At 38.9% G+C, this 22,226-nt stretch overlaps 1 protein-coding gene across 1 annotated transcript in view; it reads right to left on the reverse strand.

Annotated features, from left to right (window-relative positions):
- The window catches only part of Armc3 (armadillo repeat containing 3), a 61,500-nt gene that overhangs the window by 38,360 nt on the left and 914 nt on the right, over positions 1-22,226 (reverse strand). Inside the window, exons 2-6 of the mRNA XM_013014637.1 lie at positions 14,833-14,958; positions 10,989-11,057; positions 10,350-10,525; positions 7,121-7,315; positions 3,413-3,596 (exon numbers count right to left, since the gene is read on the reverse strand). Of these exons, the coding sequence (XP_012870091.1) occupies positions 3,413-3,596; positions 7,121-7,315; positions 10,350-10,525; positions 10,989-11,057; positions 14,833-14,958 (750 nt within the window). The remainder of the gene's footprint in view (positions 1-3,412; positions 3,597-7,120; positions 7,316-10,349; positions 10,526-10,988; positions 11,058-14,832; positions 14,959-22,226) is intronic.

A 22,226-nucleotide genomic window follows, 5' to 3' on the forward strand; every position in this document is an offset into this window, starting at 1 on the left:
TAGCACACTACCACTTGAGCCACAGAGCCACTTCCAGCTTTTTTCTTTTTGCTTATATGGTGCTGAGGAATCGAACCCAGGGCCTCAGGCATGCAAGGCAAGCACTCTACCACTGAGCCACCTTCCCAGCCCCACACACAATTTTTTTTTAAAAAGATTTTAAATGATAGTTAAAACCTGAAAGACAATGGTAAAGGAGTTATATAGGCAGGTAGCTGATTGAGAAATCTCCCTGGTAATGGAGTTTTGATTAGACCATGGAAGAAGTTCACTTCTGTGCTGGGCTTTCTGGGTGTCTCATAGTGACAGAGTCCCTGCACAAGTCTTTTGTTGAATTATAGTAGGAATTGATGACGGCCTGGTAGGAAACTGGTGGCATATATAAAGCAGAATAGGCTATGCTGTGTTAAACCATGTAAAATTATATTTGAATTGCTATGGGCCAGAAAGTTATTGATACCTTGATACATAACGGAATTAAAACTTTTGATTTGTTTCCCACCCTCTTTAAGTTGAAGACCATGGATATTAATAGGATAAACTAGGATGTTCAAAATCTGAATCTAGACTATACAGAAAAAAAATATAAGATTGTAGTGTAGCATAAATAATATGCTCCAGAGCACAAGGGAGACTGAGCAAGAACAAATAGCTAACACCAATAGTTGTATGATTGTTGGAAACAAAAGAATCTCTAATGCCAAGTGAGGCAATCTGGATTTGATCCTGTTTGTTCTAGAGTCTAAGTTCTTTGGAGACAAATGGATCCAGGAGATGAATGGGCTTCGGGACATCCATAAGCCTCTTGAGATTACACATGTAAATTTGGGCAAGACAAGACTCTCAAATTCAAAACTCCCCAAAAGTAGAGCTTGGGTAATGTCATTGGAGGTGCTTGGAAAATGTCAGCGATAACAGACAGAAATTCCGAAAACATGTTCGAATTAGATAAAGATTGGATATTTGTGAGCAGATAAGCAAGTGAGAGGAGAAATAGTCATAAGTGAGATTTCCTAGGAAGATTTTAAAAAGATGGATGACAGAAAGATAAGTGTAAAATGGAAATGAAAAGCAAAGAAGAGGAAGTTGGTAAGGATGAGGGGTTGGTTTGGCAATTTGGAGAAAGGGAAAAGAGAATCATTTAATTGAAATAAAAAAGCAATAATTTTTTTCTTTCCATTATATAAAATCTTTTCTCTCTGTTTCCCTCCCCTCCCTTCTCCTCTCCTCTCCCCTCTCCCTCCCCTCTCCCTCCTCTCCTCTCCTCTCCTCTCCTCTCTTCTCTTTTCTTCTCTTCTCTTTTTACTTTTGGTGATAGTGAGAGTTGAACTTAGAGACTCAACCTTTTGAGCCATTCCCCTAGCCCTTTGTGCTTTAGTTATTTTTCAAATAGAGCTGGCCTGGACCATGATAATCATATTCACATTTCCCATGTAGCTGCCATGATAGATATATGCCACTTTGCCCAGATTTTTCTTGGCAGAGATAGGAGCTCATGAGCTTTTGCCAAGGCTGGCCTCATGGGATTATGAGTAGCTAGGATTTTAAATTTGAACCACTGCACCTGGCTCCAGTCTCTATTTAAAAAATACAGTTTATGATACTTATCCACACATTTCAAGAGAGTATTTTAGATAAAAGAAAGTCTTGAAGAGGTAGGAGAATGGTCACTGGATAGCCTAAGAATTTAGTAAGCAGGGAGAGGATGAACAAACAAAGATCCTGGAGTCTGGCAAAGTCCTGGTGAAAGGGAGCATGATTTGCTGACAAACGGCACAGATGAACTCAATGCAGATTTTGTCATTAGGTTCTAAAATATAGACAGAGGAGACACGACTTAAAACTGGAATGCAGTTATTTTAGAACATGAAGAAGTGGAGTCAGAAAGCAGTGAGTGCCAGAAAGAGCTACAAGTTGCTCTGCTTGAATTACTTTGTGCTACAAATTGAAAGTGGGTTTCCAACAAATGGTGCTGGGGAAATTAGAAAATTAGAGATCTCTGTGCAAAAGCATGAAGGTATACATTTCTCTCATATCATATGCACAAGTTAACTCAAAGTAGATCAAAGACCTGCATGCAAGAGGGGGAAGTGTAAAAGCCTTTGGATAGGAGAAAGACCTTGTCACACTGGATTTGGTAATGAGTTCTCAGATATAAAACCAAAAGCACAGGCAATAAAATAAAAGAAATGAATGAGCCAGCCACTCTGGGCAGAATCTAGTCAATGCCGTCCATATCTATCCATTACACCTTTCTTCAGCTCTCGGTTAGCTAGGAATATGGGGTTCTTGGGGGAGGGAGGGCTGACCAGTTCCATTTGGCAGATTACTATATAGATACTTTTTCCAGTACTAAAATCCTCCCAGTAGTTCTACCTGTTATCCTAGCTACTTAGGAGGATGAGATCTGAGGATCACCGTTCAAAGCCAGACTGGGTAGGAAAGTCTGTGAGATGCTTATCTCCTATTGAACAGCAAAAATCCAGAAGCAGAGCTATGGTTCAAGTGGGAGGGTGCCAGCCTTGAGTAAAAAAAAAAAAAAGCTTAGGGACAGTGCCTAGGCCCTGATTTGAAGCACCAAGCACACACACGCGCGCGCGCGCACACACACACACACACACACACACAAATAAAAATCTTAACTTCACAGCCTTCCATAGATTGGCACTGATAATCTAACTCATCAGGTGCCCTGCTGCTGACCTCATTAAAATGTAGTCTTGAAGAAATCCAGTATGGCTGGAAGAAATGTCTCCCACAACTTACCCACAGACAAATGTACAGACGTGAGAAGGTATGTTTAGACTATACATCACTTAAAAGAGTCAAAAATGTCATCATTTCTAAGAGTAGTATGCAGAAGGGGAAAAATAAAATCACATTTTTCATTAAATAAAATATTCCAAATATACATAAATTAAAACTGTGATTACAGCCCAAGTACTGATGATGAAATTAATCTCTTCTATTTTACAGATTTATGTCAACCTGGCTTGTCACTGAAACAAAAACCACATTATGTATATACTATGAGCAAATTATTTTTCCTAGATCTATTACATAGTACTCCCAGACTCCAGCTGCAACTTGAAATTACCTTATACATGTCAGTTTATAAGGCTTGCTGGAGACAGTGTTTTCAGGATCACAACAATATCACCCCAAAGCCAGGAGGAGTACCCATCTTTAAATCTAATTTAGGAGGGAAATGTTTGAAAACTGCGAGATGATAATAAGATAATGGGGCATTTACGGTATCTCTCCATCTCTAACTCCTCACCAGTGAGATGTGTTTTGGTTTGCCATCGTGGTCTCATGCTAGGCTCTAATGGTGACCGAGAAGCATTATCAGTATTAAAGATGAAGTCTAGTGAGGGGAGAATAGCAGGGGTTCTATAAAGTTGAGACATACAATCGTAAGCTGCTTTGGTGATGGCTTTGGCTGCATTCTTCTGAATGTCGGGAATGGTGGAGCTTTCTGCAAATGACAGGAGTTTTCTCAGCATCCCGGTCTGGTGCAAGAGCAGCATCGTGTCCATATCCTCCAGGCAGTTGGCAATGACTGCCAGGGCTTCTACATGAAGGTCGCTCCATTCCTGACAACAACGAAGACACACTCTGCCTTAAAAAGTGATATGAAAACAAAGGAACTCTTCCTGAACTTCATTACCGGAGGAAGTGAGATCTAAACAGAATTTTGTTACAAGGCACAGGTGTTTCAAGCCTGTGAGCCTAGCTTAGGAGGCTGAGATGTGAGGATCACCATTCAAAGCCAGCCTGGGAAGCCATGAAACTCCTATCTCCAATTAGCCCCCAAAAAGTTGGAAGTGGGGCTGTGGCTTAAGTGGTAGAGCGCTAGCCTTGAGCACAAAAGCTCAGGGTCAGTGTCTAGGCTCCCTTCAAACCTGAGAACCTACATGCACGTGCTTTCTCTCTGTCTCTCTGTCTCTCTCTCTCACACACACACACAAACACACAGGACAAGACAAGACAAAACAAAACAATATCATGCAAGAAAACATGGCCATATATAGAAAATGTGAATTTACAAATCTGATGATTAATGGATCCCAGGCAGGACACACAGGTTCTGCTGCTTCTATGCGAACAGATATACAGAAAGCTAAAGATAACAAGCAGATTTCAAAGGGAGCCCAAGGGAAACACTGCATTCTGGGAAGCGATGTCCTAATTAGTGGCTGAAATGTTACCAAACATAATGTCATTCAGAACAAGAAGCAACATGCTAAACGGAAATACATACATACATATACACACACATCTATTAATTAGTAGTTTTGTTATTGAGCGAATATATGGTTTCCAAATTTAAAGCAAAAGGAGATTCTTCCAGAAAAGTTAAAAATGTGAGAATTTATGCCAGCATATTAAGTGAAATGCTTCTAGTTGAAGGGAAATGACTCAGTGGACCATGTAGATGTACAGGAAGGAACAAATGTGTGAACAGATATAAAAAAAAACTCTGACACATAGACACTACACACAGAGATGTGTAACTTTTTTTGTCCTTGTTTTTTTTTGTTTGTTTTTGACAGTGCTGGGGTTTGAACTAAAAGCCACCTGCCATTGCTCAGCAGGCGGTTTCCCCTTGAGCCACACCTCCGGCCATTTTTGCTCTAGTTATTTTTGAGATAGTGTCTTGCTTTTTTGCCTCGGTGGCCTGGACAGTGATTCTGCTATTAATGCTTTCCATCTAGCTAGGATAACAGACACTGAAACCATTTTTTTTCTGTCTGATGGATGCTCAAGAATTTTTTGGCCTGGGCTTGCCTCAAACCACCATCTAAATCCTGCGTAGCTAGAATTACAAGTATGAGCGACTGTCATCTGGCTTCTGGTTTTCTTTAAAAGATAGATGATATAGGACTGTTAAAATAAAAGTCATTGTTACATGGTGCTGTTGGATGTGTAATGAACAACAACAACACTTAGAATGGGAAAAGTAAGTAAAACATATTGTTACAAGTATCCAGTGTTTTACTTGCATTCGTTCACTGTTATTCTAAGTAGATCTAATTATTTGTCTTAATTATGGTATGTTTAAGTAAATTTAAGCAACCATCAGAGCAACAACTAAGTAGAAAGAGACACAGCAAGGAAGCCCAATGGAGAAATACAATGTTAAAACAAATCAACATGACAGAAGGCCAGAAGGAACCATGTAATAAAACCACACAAGCTGAAACACAGTAACAAATGGCCCACCAAAACACAAACAAATCAATAAGTCATTATATGAAAATCAAGGGGAAACTCTAACTCAGTAGGCAACTGGATATTATATGTTCCACAGGTAAAACTGTGCAAAAAATCGTATTCTCTACCATAGGCAAACTTTGTTAGACTTAACTATTTGTATTCATGCAATGAAAATTGTATTTATGTTGCTTTTTAGTTGTTCATTACTATTATCTAGAAACAAAATCTTTTTTTTTCTGTATTGGAATTGTATCCTGTGACCTGTATAGATCTGCTTACCAGTTCTAATAGACTTTTTGGGTTTTCTGTATACACAGTCAAATAATCTGTGAATACATGCAGCTTCATTTACTCCTTGTTTATTTTTTATTATTTTTGAGACAAAATTTTGCCACATAGCCCAGGCTATCCTTGGATTCTCCAGCCTTCCTGCCCCAGTTTATGAGTGCTGGGAGTACAGGCATGCACTGCCGTGCTCAGACTGTTGGTCTTTTATACTTTTCTTTGTCCTGACCTTGTTGCCCTGGTAATGATCTCTAGACACTGAAGAGTTGATGGTCGCAAATCTGTAGGTTTTGTGCCCCATCTTAGGTGAGGGTAGTGAAAGACCCTTTTATACTTCACTATTATTTGAAAATTTTCAACTAAAATGCATGTATGAACTTTGAAAAATATACTTTTTACATATTTCCTGGCTCTGTAACAGTAATATTTTTTAATCTGTTAGTCTCATTTTTCTCATGTATAAAATGGGGTCAGTATGCAATAATTTTATGTGGTATGTTATAATTATTCTCCTTTTATAGGAAAAAACATCAGCAAACTCTTTATTTATTTATTTATTTTGTTGGTCATGGGGCTTGAACTCTGGGCCTGGGCACTGTCCCTCAGTTCTTCAGCTCGAGGCTAGCACTTTACCACTTGAGCCACAGTGCCACTTCTGACCAAACTCTTAAGAGTCAGAAACTTAATGCAAAACATGCAGGTAATTCCCATCACAAAATGGATGCTGTTCCTTTTTATTTTATTTTTTTTTTAAATTTGGCACTGAAGTTTGAAAACCCAGGACCTGATGTTTGCTAGACAGGAATCCTGCCACTTAAGCCACACTTAAGAGCTTTTTGCTTTTAGTTAATTTTTCAGATAGGGTTTCATGTTTTTTTCCCAGAACTGGACTTAGCTGGGATAGGTGGGATAGCAGGTATGCAGCACACTGGTTTACTTGTTGAGAGAAAGTCTCATTAACTTTTTGCCTGAGCTAGTCTCAAATTTTAATCTTCCTGATCTCCACCTCCTGAGTAGCAGGCCTTATAGGCAGGAGCCACTGTACCTGGTCAGATTTCATCCCAGTTAGTAACTATTAGAATGGAAGCAGTGGATATGCGTTCTATGTATTGGCATGTCACTCTGGAGGGAGGGCAGGGGACATTCAAAAGCTATCTGAATCATTCTAGAACAATTCTGTGCTATTCAGGAAGTGCTAGGTTGATTTTGCAAGTGGGAAGTATGAGGAGAAGGCATACAGATTCTTGAAATGTGAAATTGATTCCTAAACAACATAGGAGGAAATATGGAAATTTAGCTCTAATATTTCTCAAAATGCTTAGAAAGGAAATTACTCTGTTTATCTCATCCTAGGAGAAATCATGACAGAGAAAGATTAAAAAATTAATTCTAGGTGCTTCAGGAAATCTGGAATGTTCTAATCCAGGAAGTTATTATTATTATTATTATTATTAATTTAAAATGACCTCTATAGTTAGCTTGATTTAATCAAGCTAATACATTTTATGAAATACTAAATGAATGATATGGTTATTCTTTATAATAAAAATTTATTCATACTCTGCCAGTTTAGGAGATGTATTTCTTAGAGAGGCTTGAATGAACACCCAAGTACCTTCGTTTCTAGGATCTTGAGAAGATGCTCGAGCACTTGATTTTCTCTGAGCATTGCCCGGGATTCCTTATCATTTGTAATAACACCAAAGGTTTTAAGAGCCAACAGCTGAATGACTGGATACTCTGATTTCAGGAGTTCCATCATAGGAGGGATGGCATTTAGTTCCTGCAGTAGAGTTCGACATTGAAAATCCTGCCACAAAATACACATGATCACATCAGTAAGTTCTGTAGCAAAATACAGGCTCATGAACTGAGAAGTACTATTTGGGGGCGTGGGGGGGGCGGTGGGCACAGAACATTGTAAGTCATGATTTTCTCATCTTTTATCCCTGATGTTCTTGTCTTTCAAATAAAGGGAAGTGTACTCTGAATTGACAACACCAAAATACTCATGGTCAACAACAGGAAACAAACAAGATCAATGACTTTTATGATATCTATTGTTTATTATTCAGTAAATTGTTATTCTAAACAGCATCATCATAAAATCTATGCATAATAAAATTCTTTTCACATTCAAATGTACTGTTTCCAATAGTAATTGATAAGGCATGGATGCTAGCATTGCATTTTGTCTTCAAATGGACTGTCTATGAGATTTTTATGTGTCTAAGCAGTGTTTATGTTGTATGGCAAATTTGTAGCAGGGCTAGCCCAGGTGTGTGGCCTTTGCAGAAGTTATCTGTCTTCATGTATGGGTCACTACATTCTGGACAAGTTGTTTTACATATGAAAACAGCATTTGTGAGAGGTAACAGCTCTAGTGAACAGAAGGGAAAACAGAAAAGCCATGAAAAGCCACCCCAATTCCGACTACTAAATTATATTTTTCATCAAAATCTAATCAATATAACAGTGGTAAAGGCAGAAAAGTTCCCACCATTAGCTCCACCTTCCCCCCCATGCCGACATTTCTCCTTCAACTGGCCTTGAATATTTAGTTTAACAACTAGAGATAACTTTATGAGCTGAATTATATGCCCCATACTTCAGAATATGGCCTTATTTGGAAATAGTCAACAATCATTACAAATGTAATGAGGTCAGGCAAGATCAGTCTGGTCTAGCCTTTAATGACATCGTTATAAGCCTGATGTTTTTATAAAAGATGACAAAGAGGGAGGCTGGAGTGTTCCACCTATAAGCCAAGGACCTCCAAGAATTGCTAGTCACCATGGGTAAAGATGGAGTTCTATCTACTCTGGGAAAAGAGTATGACCCTACTAATACCTTGATTTTGAACCTCCTCCCCTCCCCTCACCCCACCTTTAACAGTAGTACTAAGGATCTTGTTCCTTGCTAGTTGTTCTGTTAGTAAGAATTGTGGAGGTCTTGCTTTCATTTCAGCTTGGTTTATAAATAGGACAATAAAGCTGAAAAGAATCTTGAAATAAAAAACAAAAAGCACATGTATAGGAATTAAATTTAAAGCTGTTCCATGAGGTAAAGACTCATCCAGAGAAGCAGAAAGGAGCTGAGCTTCTTCTTCAGAATGGCTCTTTAAGCCCAGACAAGATGCATGCTAATACATTCTGTGGTGGTTAGTTCTGAGTGTCAACTTGACTGGATTGAAAAGCACCCAGGAACTTAGTAAAGCAAGCTGCAGGGTGTGTCTGTGAAGCTTTTCTACAGATTAACTAAGTGGGAAAGGTCTACCCTAAGTACAGTGATACCACTCTGTGGCTAAATAAAAGGGGAATAGAAGAAAGCCCTGAGCACAAGTATTCACTTTCTCTCTGTTTCCTGGCTACCATGATATGAGCTGCTCTCCTCCACCATGCTGTACCTGCCATGACTGCTGTTCCTCCTCAGAAACCAGGAGCCAAAATAAATCCTTCCTTCCTTCCTTAGTCATTCTGCCAGACATTTTGTCACAGCAACAAAAAGTCTAACACTGGCAAGGAAGCTTGTGAGCCCATCTGTGCCCCTGTCTAGATACTTGGTCTCTCAATTAACCCTCTTCCTCTCCCTCACTTTTTGCTTGAATAGCTCTTTTCCATTTTTTTTACTGAAAGCTATTTAAAATAACATTTTGTGTTTTCAGTTGATGCAAAGCTTATGAAATGTTGTGATCATTAAGGGTGTGATCAGGAAATCAGTAGAGAAGGCAATTAAAATTTCAGGACACTGACCTGGGAGGGATGGAGGTGTGGGTGTCAGGGGAGGTGTGGGAGGGGAAGGAAAACAGCCCAATGGGGTAGCATCTCACTATGGGGAACAATGCATTCTGTCTGGCACACTCAGCTTACTAGGATTTCACCAGCAGTAAATGCAGTCCGAAGCCTTGGTGTATAGAACAAGTCACATATTCCCTTCAATGCACTTAGATTAGCAGGGTTAGATCAACAGGTCACTTCCCAGGTTTGACATCCATCTTAGATTTCTATTTCTAGAAGGACACTGTATCTTGACTAATCCCACTTTAATCTGCATACCACCTTATTCTTTTAAAATAGATATGCATTCCTTAAAGTATTCTTTCGTGAGAGATAATTACTTAATATTTGAAGATCGAAAGGTATCTATATTATATTATTATTATTATTGTTGGTGATAAGTATTTAGAGTACCGAGAAGTGATGATACAAAACTGTTGAGTTAATTTTTGTGTGTGTGTGCCAGTCTTGGTGCTTGAACTCAAGACCTGAGCATTGTCCCTGAGCTTTTATGCTCAAAGCTAGCACTCTACCATTTAAGCCTCAGTTCTACTTAAGAGGTTTTTGGTGGTTAACTGAAGGTGAGAGTCTTATGGCCGTTCCTACCCAAACTGGTTCTGAAGTGCCATCCTCAGGTACCAGCCTTCTGAGTAGCCAGGATTACAGGCATAAAGCACAAGTGTCTGGCTCTTACTTTTAAATGGAAACTTTTTTTTCTGGTCTGAATCTTGGATGCTCAGGGTCTGAGTGCTGTTCCTGAGCTTCTTTTGCTCATGGTTAGCAGTCTACCACTTGAGCCACAGCATCACTTCCATCTTTTTCTGAGTAGTTTTTGGAGATGATTGCCACACAGCCTTTCCTGGCAAAGCTGGATTTGAATCAAACCGTGATTCTCAGATCTCAGCCTACTAAGTAGGCATGAGCCACCAGTGCCTGGCAAAACAAGTAAATTCTGTGACTAGAATTTGCAGTGTTGAGGATTGAGACCAGGGCCTCCTAAGCCAAGCAAGCTTTCTACTGTTAAGCTACATCCCTAGTAATTAAACACTTTTGAGAAGCCAGTCTTACCTGTATCAAGTTGTAAATGCATTCAATAGAATTCTTCTTCACATCAGGGTCTGGGCTACTCAGCAGTCGAATGAGTGGTTCTAAGCCACCATTTTCAAATATTTGTGCTTTACCTGTATACTCTACAGACATGTTTGCTAGACAGAGACTAGCAAACTCATGGATAACAATTTCTTCTGTACATAAAAACATAAATACCAATATGTTAGATGCATATTCAACTTATTCAAATCTTGCGTATAGTCTACCTTTTCTTTTTCATTTTTGGTGCCAGTCCTGGGGCTTGAACTAAGGGTGTGGTCCCTGAGCTTTTGTGACCAAGGCTAGCACCTTACCAATTGTGCCACAGCTCCACTTTTGGCTTTTTAGTACTTACTTGGAGATAAGAGTCTCAAAGACTTTCCTGCCCAGGCTGGCTTTGAGCTGTAATCCTCAGATTCTCATAGTTAGCATTATAAATGTGAGCCACCAATGCTCGACTAGCTCACCGTTTTTTCATATGTCAATATGTAGTTATGGTTTGCAAGACTTTAATGACAGTTCACAATTGGTGACTCATAAACTTTTCAATATGTACTTTAAGAAGTGTAAAAAGTAACCATTTGCATTTTTGAAATTGAGGTTAGGATGTAAAGTTACCTTCTGGAGCAAGCTGGGCAATGACAGAATTCATGATATCTAACTCCCTTAACAGTTTCTTGATGTCACCTATAAAGGAAGAAACAGAATACTGATGTTCAATCAACTTAATAATGGTGTGAGACCCTGTCTTAAAATAACAACAACAATAAAAACTAAAGCAAAAAAAATGGAGGGCTTGAAAATTTCATTTAAGTGGTAGTAAGTACAAAGCCTTGAGTTTAAATCCCAGCACTACAAAAAAAAATACACTCTCTACTGATTAAGAAACAATATTCAGGGCCTTTCAAAGGTTCTGGTGAATTGAACAACACACATCCTCTGGAAGTGAGTGTTTTTCTCATGTGAATCCAGGCTGTGTTACTCAGAACCATTTTTGTGATAGCCATAGCCAGGTTTTTTTTTATAGGCTTGTTAAAAACTCTTATATGCACATTCCCTGTGTGCTGTACACTCTCCACTCTCACATCCTTCAGATCTCCACTGAGGGGAATAATACTTGGGCTCTGTGAATTGGGATCCTGCTGTCTCCCTGACTGATTGCTGCCACAGTTAGAGGCCACACCACATCTACTGTGGACAAGTGATACCACGTCTTGGGCAGCCAAACAAGCCTAAGGATTTCAGGCTGTGAAATTTTCTTCTCATTCTCAATTTTGCCCAAATGGCAAGTGATATTGGCGAACACCCTTCACTAGGTCTCTCCTCTCCTCTGAACCATATCCTTGCAGCTGAATGGATGATTCCAGTTCACTGGCAACTCTGTAAACTGGTGACCCAATTGATTGGTTTGTTCTTCTGCTTTTTGACACCAGATTGTTCATAGAAGCTTTCTTTTCTTAAGGTTAAATCAGCAAAACAGAACAAGCAAACTGCTTTTTTCCCCACTTTCAAGACAGTATTGATCTCTGTCCCCTTCTTTTTACATTCTTTGCAGTGGCAACTGAATTGGAACTCTGACTTATTGAACCGGAGAGCCAGAACTTCATTTCCTGAATGATATCCCCATCATCTGTTTTAATTGCATTCTTATTCGCAAGTTTTGGTGCATAATGTTGACCTGTTTAATTTATTCTTGACCTTGAATATATGCTTCCATTCCAATTTTTGCTAACATATAATGCTCTTCAGATACCTGGAGGAACATAATATGGGCTTCTTCCGAAACTACCTTTCATGTGGGTTTTGACATAAGTCCCTTATATGTTGTTTCATTGAACTAAATACCCACTGGCAGGAGGAAGATGTCAATATAGTTTCATTTTGGTTAAAAAAAAAAAAAGGAAGATTTAACAAAGCAACTTAGATGCCTCTCCTGAAAGACCTCAGCTTGACACAGGCATATAGATCATTCTGGAGGGGGGCGGGGAGTGTAGGAAGAAAAAACAAGAGTATCTGCTATGGCAAAAGGGAGAGATGCCTCTCCTAGGAATTCTTGTAGCACCTGGCATGCTATTGGAACCACCACGAACAAAGTGGTTTCCTTGACTACATGAAAACCACGTGAAGATTTGAATTTCTGAAGACGCATCAAGTTATTGGTGGGGGGTGGGGGGAGAGGAGGCTGCTCAGCAATGATGAATTAATTATGCAGCTGCCAGAGGTGCCTTCATTTGCATGTTAGTCTGGAGACACAACTTTTCATTTCCATCCAATGACCAATTGCTCATTTTCATCCTGAGTTTTCACGGACATGTATGCAAAGTGGAGTTGTAGCTGTTAATGTGTTGACTCTATTAAGAAGCGGAGAACTTCCCAAGCAATTAGGATCCACATCAGCAAATACTCCCAATAGAAAGCAGTCAAGTTAAATAATGGTTTGATGTTTTCATTCAATTCGTGGAATCAAAAGAAAGCCTTTCATCATAGCATCACCATTCATCATCCCACGTGTATTCACCATGTCATACCACCATTAATCATACCGGAGAGCCATGGAGCCATTGAAGATTCAAAGGCAGCAGCAGCTCTCCCCATTGGTTAAGCTTTGCAGATGCAGATGTGGCTCCTCCTCAGAGCCCTGATCAAACCCAGCCAATCAGGATGGAATGGGGCAGATGGGTAGATGGATGGATGGATGGATACAGATTAAATGAACAAACACAGATAAGAAAAAAAGTCATGGAGCCTACATTACATTAGAAAATGTGCATTATGCAGCATGCAGAGAAAATGAGAAAGGTAGGGAAGCAGGGGAAAGAATCTCTGCTTGTGGTTTGCTGAGACTATGGTCAGAAGGGGAAAATTATGAGGATTTTAGCCACATACCCTGACAGGCTGAGTTTCATGGACTGAATTCAGTCAACAGTTGTAATTTAAGTTTTTATTACATTACAGAGGCTTTTGATGGGCTGGCTCACAAACTACCATTATGACACAGGAAATGATTTACACCTGTCAAAATGCATCCTGTTCACAAGTCAGAAACAACCTTTATTGGAGTGCATGGTTTTAGCCAAACAGATATTCTAATAGATGTGATAACATATTTAACTAATATTATCACACCATACTATCAAATATATAAAAACCATTCAAGCAAGTAAGGAATAAATATGTACATTTAAAATTTATCTTTTACAGGCAATAGTTTGTAGTTTCAAAAAATCCATTCATCAAAGCTTGGCACCTTTGGCTTGGCCTGTGACCCTAGTTGCTTGGGAGATGGGAAAGAGAGAGGGGCTGGACATAGTGGCCTGCACTGAAACCCCCACAATGACAGCAAGCCTGCATAGGCATGTTGGGCTTAGCCATGGGCCTCCAAATGGATCAAGACACCACCCTAAACATAACTAGTGAAAACCAAGGGTGCAGATATGGCTCAATAGTATCACTCCACCCTAACAGCCCTGAAACTCTGCGTTCAAACCCCAGTGCTGCCCACCAAAACATCTACCAGAAGGCTGGTCTTTACTATGAAATATATGTAATGGATATTTTACATGTAGGCAGGTAAATTACATTATAGTAATTTATAATGTAATTATACTGTAGAAAAAATTAAGTTTAAGGGATAATGACTGCTCTCCCAGTTGGAGGAGCTTTAAAAAAATACATTTGACATATGTGTATTAACACATATTTTTGAATTTAAAAATCCTTAAAAAGGAAATTATAAAGCCAGGCACTGGTGGTTCACACCTGTAATCTTAGCTACTCAGGAGGCTGAGGTCTGAGGATTGTGGTTCAAAGCCAGTCCAGGAAAGGAAAGTCAGTGAGACTTATTGCCAATTAATAACAGAAAAAAACAGAAGTGGTGCTGTAGCTCAAGGGGTAGAGTGCTAGCCTTGAGCTTAGGGATAGAGCCCAGGCCCAGAGTTTAAAGCCTAGGACTGGAGAAAGAAAGGAAGAAAGAGAGAGAGAGAGAGAGAGAAAGAGAGAGAAAGAGAAAGAGAGGAAGGCAGGAAGGAAGGAAGGAAAGAAAGAGAGAAAGAAAGAAAGAAAGGCAGGAAGGCAGGAAGGCAAGAAAAAAAGAAAGAGAGAGAAAGAAAGAAAGGCAAGAAGGCAGGAGGGAAAGAAAGAAAGAAAGAAGAAAAGAAAGAAAGAAGAAAGAAAAGAAGGCAGAAAGAAAGAAGAAAGAAAGGAAGGCAGAAAGAAAGGAAGGCAGAAAGAAAGAAAGAAAGAAAGAAAGAAAGAAAGAAAGAAAGAAAGAAAGAAAGGAAGGAAGGAAGGAAGGAAGGAAGGAAGGAAGGAAAGAAGGAAAGAAAAGGAAATTATGATTTGTTGCATTTAACTTTTTGTGTTAGTATCAGTTTAAATAAATCCCTTTAAGTTAAATTTACAGGGGTAAGGCATTATATGGAAGCATTTATTTTATTGTTGTTGTTGTTAAAGTGGTACTTACTGTTCGAAGCTAAGATTCCAAATATCATGGTAGCATTTCTTCTCACAATTTTGTCCTCATGGGTGAGGAGTTTGGTTAAGGGTTCCACAGCTCCAAGTTCAAGAAGGGTGGCTTTATTCTCCTCACCTGACATCACAGATAAAATAAAACCACACACACATACCATCAATGCCGTGAGCAATGTTCTTGGTACCATTCCAATTTCTATTGGCCATTTACTCTCTTTTTTTATTATTATTTTGAATGAGCATAGAAGTTCATTAGCATCAATCCCTAAAAGCAACACACTAGAAACCAAATGTAATTGTTTTGCATTACTAGTTTACTTTTCTGTAATAATATTAGGATGATTTTCTGTAATGTATTAGGAAGAATTTTCTGTAATAATATTAGGAATAAAAATAATCCCATAAGGAAATGCACTGACGTGATTAATTGTGGAGACAAGTATTCCCAAAGGTCTGAATCTCCAGACAACTGGGGGGTGGGGGTGGGGAGGGCATGTACCTGCTTCCTTCCTCAGAGTGCACACTCCCAGGGCTCTGAAGCCTCTCCTTGGCAAGCTCTGGGTGATGATACTGTACTCAAGCTATGATGAGAAGTTCCATACTAACCATTTGTTTCAATGCTCATGACCACTGTGCAAATTAGCATTACTTACCCTCTTCCCAAAGGCAAAGAAAGGGAGGCCTAGAAAGGCAAGACAGCCCAAGGTATGCCATCAGAAATCTATTGTCACAGATGGGGAAATTCACACCCTATTAAGATCTGCAACTCATGTGCCAGTGGATATGCTGCTAGCAAGGTCTGGCAGTTGGGAGGATAATCTTCTGTTGGCTTTGTCTTGCAGGCAGAGATATATCTCTCCTGGTGTGGAGGGGAGCAGATGGTGGGGAGAATGATGGTAATGGTGCACGTGGAGTCAGCCATGATCCATAGCAGCTGATTTGCTTGATCCACTCATCTGTTGTAGGCTATCATGAATAGTGCCTGGGTGTGCAAGTATCTTTATTACTGTCCTGACTTGTAAGTGGCATCGCTGGATTGATTGTAGGGTAGTTCTATGTGGAGATTTTGAAGAATCTCCAAACTGCCTCCTAGAGTGATTGAACTAGTTCACATTCCTACCAGGTTCCTTTCCCCCTACATCCCCACCCAGATTTGTTGTTCATATTCTTGATACAGGCCAATCTTAGTGGGATCTTAAGCATTTTCTCATGTGTTTATTATCCAACCTTGCATCTCCTGAGAAGTCTCTTATTTAGTTCCTTTGTGCATTATTAATTTGGGTTATTTTTTAAGGGGTGTTAGTTTCTTGAGTACCTTAGGCTGGGCTTCTGAGAATGGTTGAGTCGTTTGAGTTCCGTGCATCCAGCTTTTTCTGTTCACTTCAAGGCACCCAAGAAAGTGGGGAGGAGAGAGAAAGAAGGAAGGAGGAAAGAGAGAGAGAAGGGAAAAGGACAGGGAAAGAGAAAATCTATTTTCCCTCCTTGTTCCTCTGCTTCTACTCATTTTCTCTTAGGATGAACCAGAGGGCTCAGGTATTGGTATATGTGTGTTCCAGGGTTTTCCCTGATGCTTGCAAAACCAGCTTAATTTCATGTTCAGTTTGCACCAACTCAGCCTTCCAATCCCCCTTTGTAATCTTGTCACCATACCCAGGTCTGTTTTAGGTCTCTACAAGTAAGACTGAGTCTAGTTGTATTTTAGAAACAGGTCATCTGTCTCTGAAGAGTGTTGTATCAAGCTGCAGAGTCTACAATAATGATCAGATCCTGAAGCTGTCACCAGACTATGAAAACATAGACTGCAGATCAAAATTAAAGTGCAAAAGTTTAACTCATGTAACATTCAACCATATGTACTTTAAGGAATGGGTCATATTCTGAGAAGGTGGTTCTTAAAACAAGGTCATACATCTTCAACCTGGAGTTTTCTTTGAGAATATCAAAACTAGCCATTTTAATTTTCATAACAGATATAGAGCAGGATATGCATCTTTTCTTGAATGACTTTGGGAATTAGAAATGAGTTGGTATAGTTCAACTAAGTTGTAAAATTTGTTGAGATTCAATTTGTTCTTGATATGTATGTGATACCCATTTAAATTCCTGTAGGTTCCATAGTGTTGTTGCTACTTCCCCCCACCCTTTTTTCTTTTTTTTTTTTTTTTTGCTGGTCATGGGGCCTGAACTCTAGGCCTAGGCTCTGCCCCTCAGCTCTTCAGCTGAAGGCTAGCACTCTACCACTTGAGCCACAGTGCCACTTCTGGCTTAAGTGGTGCTGAGGAATCAAACCCAGGGCGTCATGCATGCAAGGCAAGCACTCTACCACTGAGCCACCTTCCCATCCTGCTACTCTCATTTTTAATGTTAATAATTTGTCTTCTCTTTTGTATGTGTTTTAATTTTTAATTGTTATTTTTCTTTTGATTTCTTCTCTACCTATCATTTAAAATGTTATTTACTTCCTAATTATTTAATGGTTATCCCTGAATACTGTGTTATTGATTTGTAATTCAGTTCCACTGTGTTATAAGAATATATTTTTAAGGGGCTGGGAAGGTGGCTCAGTGGTAGAGCGCTTGCCTTGCATGTCTGAGGCACTGGGTTCAATCCTTCAGCACCACATAAGCAAAAAGAAAAAAGCCGGAAATGGTGCTGTGGCTCAAGTGGTAGAGTGTTAGCCTTGAGCTGAAGAGCTGAGGGACAGCGCCCAGGCCCAGAGTTCAGGCCCCACAACCGGACCCCCAAAAAAAAATATATATATATATTTTAAATTATTTGGCATCCTTTCATGTTTACTTACACTTGTTTTATGGCATAGAATATACTCTATTTTAAGTAAATATTCTGGATGCCCTTGAAAAAGATTGTGTACTATACTTCCTGGAATGTTTTACAAAAGTTGGTTAGGTTAACCCCATTGATATCAATGGTCAAGTCTTTTATATTCTTAAAAGATTTATTGTCTACTTATGCTTTTATTTTGGAAAGAAGAGCACTGAAATCCCCAGCTCTAATTGTGAACATGTATTTCTCCTTTAATTACCAGCTTTATTTATTTTGACAGTATGATATTAGATTAATAGTTACATTGAGAATTTAAACAACCTCTTGATTCAATGACCTTCTTTATCTCTGTTTATTATTCTGCTATTACCATATACACTCCAGATTTGTTTTGGTTACTGCTTAAAAAGCTTTCTTCACTCTTTGACTTTTATTTTTGTTTTTGTATTCTGTGTGCATTTGCTGAAGACAGAATATAGTTTGGTCTTACTTATTATCTAATATAACAGCTTCTCCTTGTCGATTGAAGGACACAGAGCATTAAAATTATTATTTTTTAATTTTTTTGCCAGTCCTGGAGCTTGAACTCAGAGTTTGGGTGCTGTTCTTGAGCCTTTTTGTACTCAAAGCCAGTGCTTTACCACTTGAACTACAGTGCCACTTATGACTTTTTCTGAATAGTTTGTTGGAGATAAGAGTCGCATGGACTTTCCTGTACAGACTGGCTTTGAACCACAATCCTCAGATTTCAGCCTCCTGAGAAGCTAGGATTACAGGCATGAGTCACTGGCTCTCGGCTTGTTAATTTATTTTATATGTCTCAGTCATTTTCTTTTGCATCTTTGCCTTTTGGATAAATTGAATATTATTTCCTTTGTTGGCATTATTCTTATTTTTCTTCTAATTCTATTGGATGCATTAAGTTGTATATACAGCTTTAATTGATCAATCTACTTTCAAGTAGGCTTATACCACTTTACATAGACATATACTTTACAACCACACCACCTGCAGTGGTGTGGTTGCATTTTTACCTCTCTACTTTGTAACTCATTCATTTTGCTTAGATGTATTCTTCACAATTTACAATATATGATTAGTATTTTCATTTAAAATAACAAATTTGCTCTTCAAGTGACTGGAACAACAAGAACAATTGTATATGCTATCATTTCTGGCAGTCTATATTCTTTGGTGTATATTCACATTTCCTTCTATGGAAGGACTTCCTTTATCATAACTAGAGTTGTGGATCTGCTGATAATAAATCACTTCAGCTTTGTATATCTGAAAAAAAAAATCTTATTTTACCTACTTTTTTGGTGCCAGTTCTGTGGCTTGAACTCAGAGCCTGGGAGCTCCAGAATTTATTATAATTATTATTATTGTGAAAATAGCATACAGAGGGGTTACAATTACATGGCAAGGTAATGAGTACATTTCTTATCAAACGTTGTTGCCTCTTCCTTTGTTTCCCCTTCCCATTCCTTCCCAGCCTCCCTCCTCCCCACTATCGCCCCCAGAATATTTTTGCTCAGGGCTAGTGTTATACTCTTTAAGGAGCTCCATTTCTTTTTTCAAAATTCATTGGAGATAGGAATCTCATAAACTTTACTGCCTGGGCTGGCTTTGAACCTTGGTCCTAATATCTCAAGCCTCCTGAGTAGCTAAGATTACAGGCATGAGCCACTGGTGCTTAGGTTGAAATTTAAAAAAAATTTAAATGATTCTCCAATGACTTTTTTGCTTGTCTTGTTTCTGATGACAAATCACCTTGCTTACCATTTGCTTTATGTTGAGACTTTTCCCTTTGTTCCTCTAAATGTGACATGGTTTCCTATTTCCACGGCTGCTTTTAGTGTTTTCTCTTTATCCCAGTGTTCAGCAATTAAATTATCATATACCTTGGTTTGATTTATGTCATATTCTTTATGTCTTGGGTTTTTATAAACTTCTTAGAACTATAAATCTAGAGATTTTATCCGATTTGGGGAAGTCTTGGCTATTATTTTGGGGGTGTGTGTATACTTGAACTCAGGGCCTCATATTGTCCCTTGGCTTTTATATTCATGGCTGGCACTCAACCACTTAAGCCATGCTTCCAGTCTGGCATTTTCCTGGTAAATTAGAGATGCAGTCTTGCTGATTTTTCTGCTTAAATTGGCTTAAGAAGATCTTCCAGTTTGATCTTCCAGTTCTCAGCCTGCTGAATAGGTAGGATGACAACTGTGAGCCACCAACATCTAGCTTGAATACTTTTTCCTTATCTCTCTTTTTCAGAGATGCCAGTTACATATATGTGGGATATCTGTTCAAATCTGTTTTCACCCTGTGCCTCATTTTGGATAGGTACTTATCCTCTTCCTCTTCCTCCTCCTCCTCCTCCTGTTCCTCCTCCTCCTCCTCCTTTTTCCTTCCTTGCATTGCTGAGGTTTGAACACAAGTCCTCACATTCTGCTAGGCAGATGTTCTACCACCTTAGTCATATCCTCATTCTTTTTGTATTATTATTTTTTATTGTAAATAAGGTCTGAATTTTTGTTGGGTAACCTGGACTGAAATCTTCCTATTTATGCTTCTGTGTAGCTGGGATGATAGGCATGTGCCACCATGTCCAGCTTGGAGAGTTTTTTTATAGTCCAACTCATTACTATGTCCTTCTGCAATGTATAACCTGCAGCTAATCCATTCTCCAAGTGCTCTGTGTCTTAGACACTGAAGTCTTCATCTCCAGTAATCTATGTCTTTTACTTACTCTTTGAACATATGGAATACAGCTGTAGTTAATCTCATAATGTCTTTTTCTGGTGGTTTTAATATCTGGGTTGGTTCTGATTTAATGATTAATGTATGTTTTTATTGTGGGCTATTTTTAAAAGTTCCTGCCACTTTTCAAACTCAGTAATGTATTGGATATAAGATATTGTGAATGTTATGTTTTTAGTAATAGATATTTCTGTATTCTCAAATTTTAGGAGCATGATTAAGTTCCTTGGGAACAATGTGATCCTTTCAGATTTTGTAGTCCCAGAATGGTTCTCAATCTAGGACTCAAATTTGCTAAAACTAATGCAAGAGAGATTGTTCTGTATATTCTATGCAATTCTCCATGACTGATGAGGCCTTTCAGTTGGCTGATGGGAACAGGTGTTACTTCTCGTTCTGCATGAGCACCAGGCCCTGTTACCTCTCATTCTTCGTAGACAACTCTGTCTAAGTAGTTCCCTCCTGAGTACTTGCTGCTCCATAGAATGAGACCCTTTATAGACTTCCTGAGTTCTCTCTGCATTCAGCTCATTCCCCTCCTTTTCTACCCTTGGAAAATTCTAGTTTTGTTTTTGTTTCCTTGGACTCTCAGTTCTGTCTCCCCAATTTGAAAACTCTACCAGGTTACTCTTTTCTCTCTTGGGGCCTGGAAACTGGGGGCAATCACAGGGACTTCTTTTCTTTCCCATCTCTCAGTGACACCATCTTCCATAGTCTGCTATTCAGTATCTTGCCAGCTGTTGTATATTTTGTCTGCTTTCTTGGTTGATTCATGCAGTAGAGTAAATAAATCTGTTCCTTCATTCCATCTTGACCAGAAGGAAAAGTTCTGTAACTCGATTATTATTTTTTTTTTTTTACAAAATACTGCTAGCAAAAAAAAATCCATTTTTGTTCTGATTGCACATGAAATGAAAACCTTTTTAGGGCTTCATGTCACAAGAGGAGATGACACACGATTCAGTCCTCAGGACAGCTGGGTAGCAGATGATGCCTCACTTAGGCTGAGTTGGACGCATGCTGCCACAGATGTGTAACCCAACACCCCCTTGACATTTGACCCAGAATGGCACACACCCCACTCATGAACCACACCTTCCAGAACCCCTCAAGTTTTTATGTGAATTCCCGATGATGACCAGGGTCAGCCCTGACAGATGAGAACTGCAGTAAGGTGTGATCTCTTCTTTTCTCTTCCAAGTTCCAAAACAAGGCTTTAAGTATAATTTCTTTAAAAATCAAATTATGCTCAGTTTAGTCTCGTGAATTTTGTTAAAAAATACTGTTGCATTAAACTCTTCAAATAGTCTCAGTTAAAATATCATACATACAAAGTCCAATTTCATCACCATTGGGATGAATTGAAATATAGCCATCTAAGCTGGGCGCCAGCGACTTGGGCCTGCTATCCTACCTAGCCCTCAGATCTGAGGACCGCGGTTTGAAGCCAGCCTGAGAAGAAACAGCACCCGGGCCCTGAGTTCAAGCTCCATAACCAACTAAAAATAAAAATAAAAAATAACCATCTAGTATGTTTGTAATATTTCTCTGAATTAGCATTTCAGTAGAATCGGATGTATATTTATAATTTTAAAACAGCCTTATTTTTTATGATAACTACTGTGTTTAGAAAATTTAAAGGGATAATGCAGAAAGTTTCCACATACTCCAGACCCAATAACCCATTCATATGGTACATTCTTAATTGTCTGGTATGGGTACATTAATATTAGCTAAAGACCATCCTTACTTAGGTTTCTTTGGTTTTTACCTAATTTCATCTTTCTGTTCTAGATTCCTAGCTGGTTCCCATACCAGTTAATTGTTGTGTCTCCT

Source organism: Dipodomys ordii, unplaced genomic scaffold, assembly GCF_000151885.1.
Source record: "Dipodomys ordii isolate 6190 unplaced genomic scaffold, Dord_2.0 Scaffold24, whole genome shotgun sequence".
Taxonomy (NCBI): Eukaryota; Metazoa; Chordata; class Mammalia; order Rodentia; family Heteromyidae; genus Dipodomys; species Dipodomys ordii.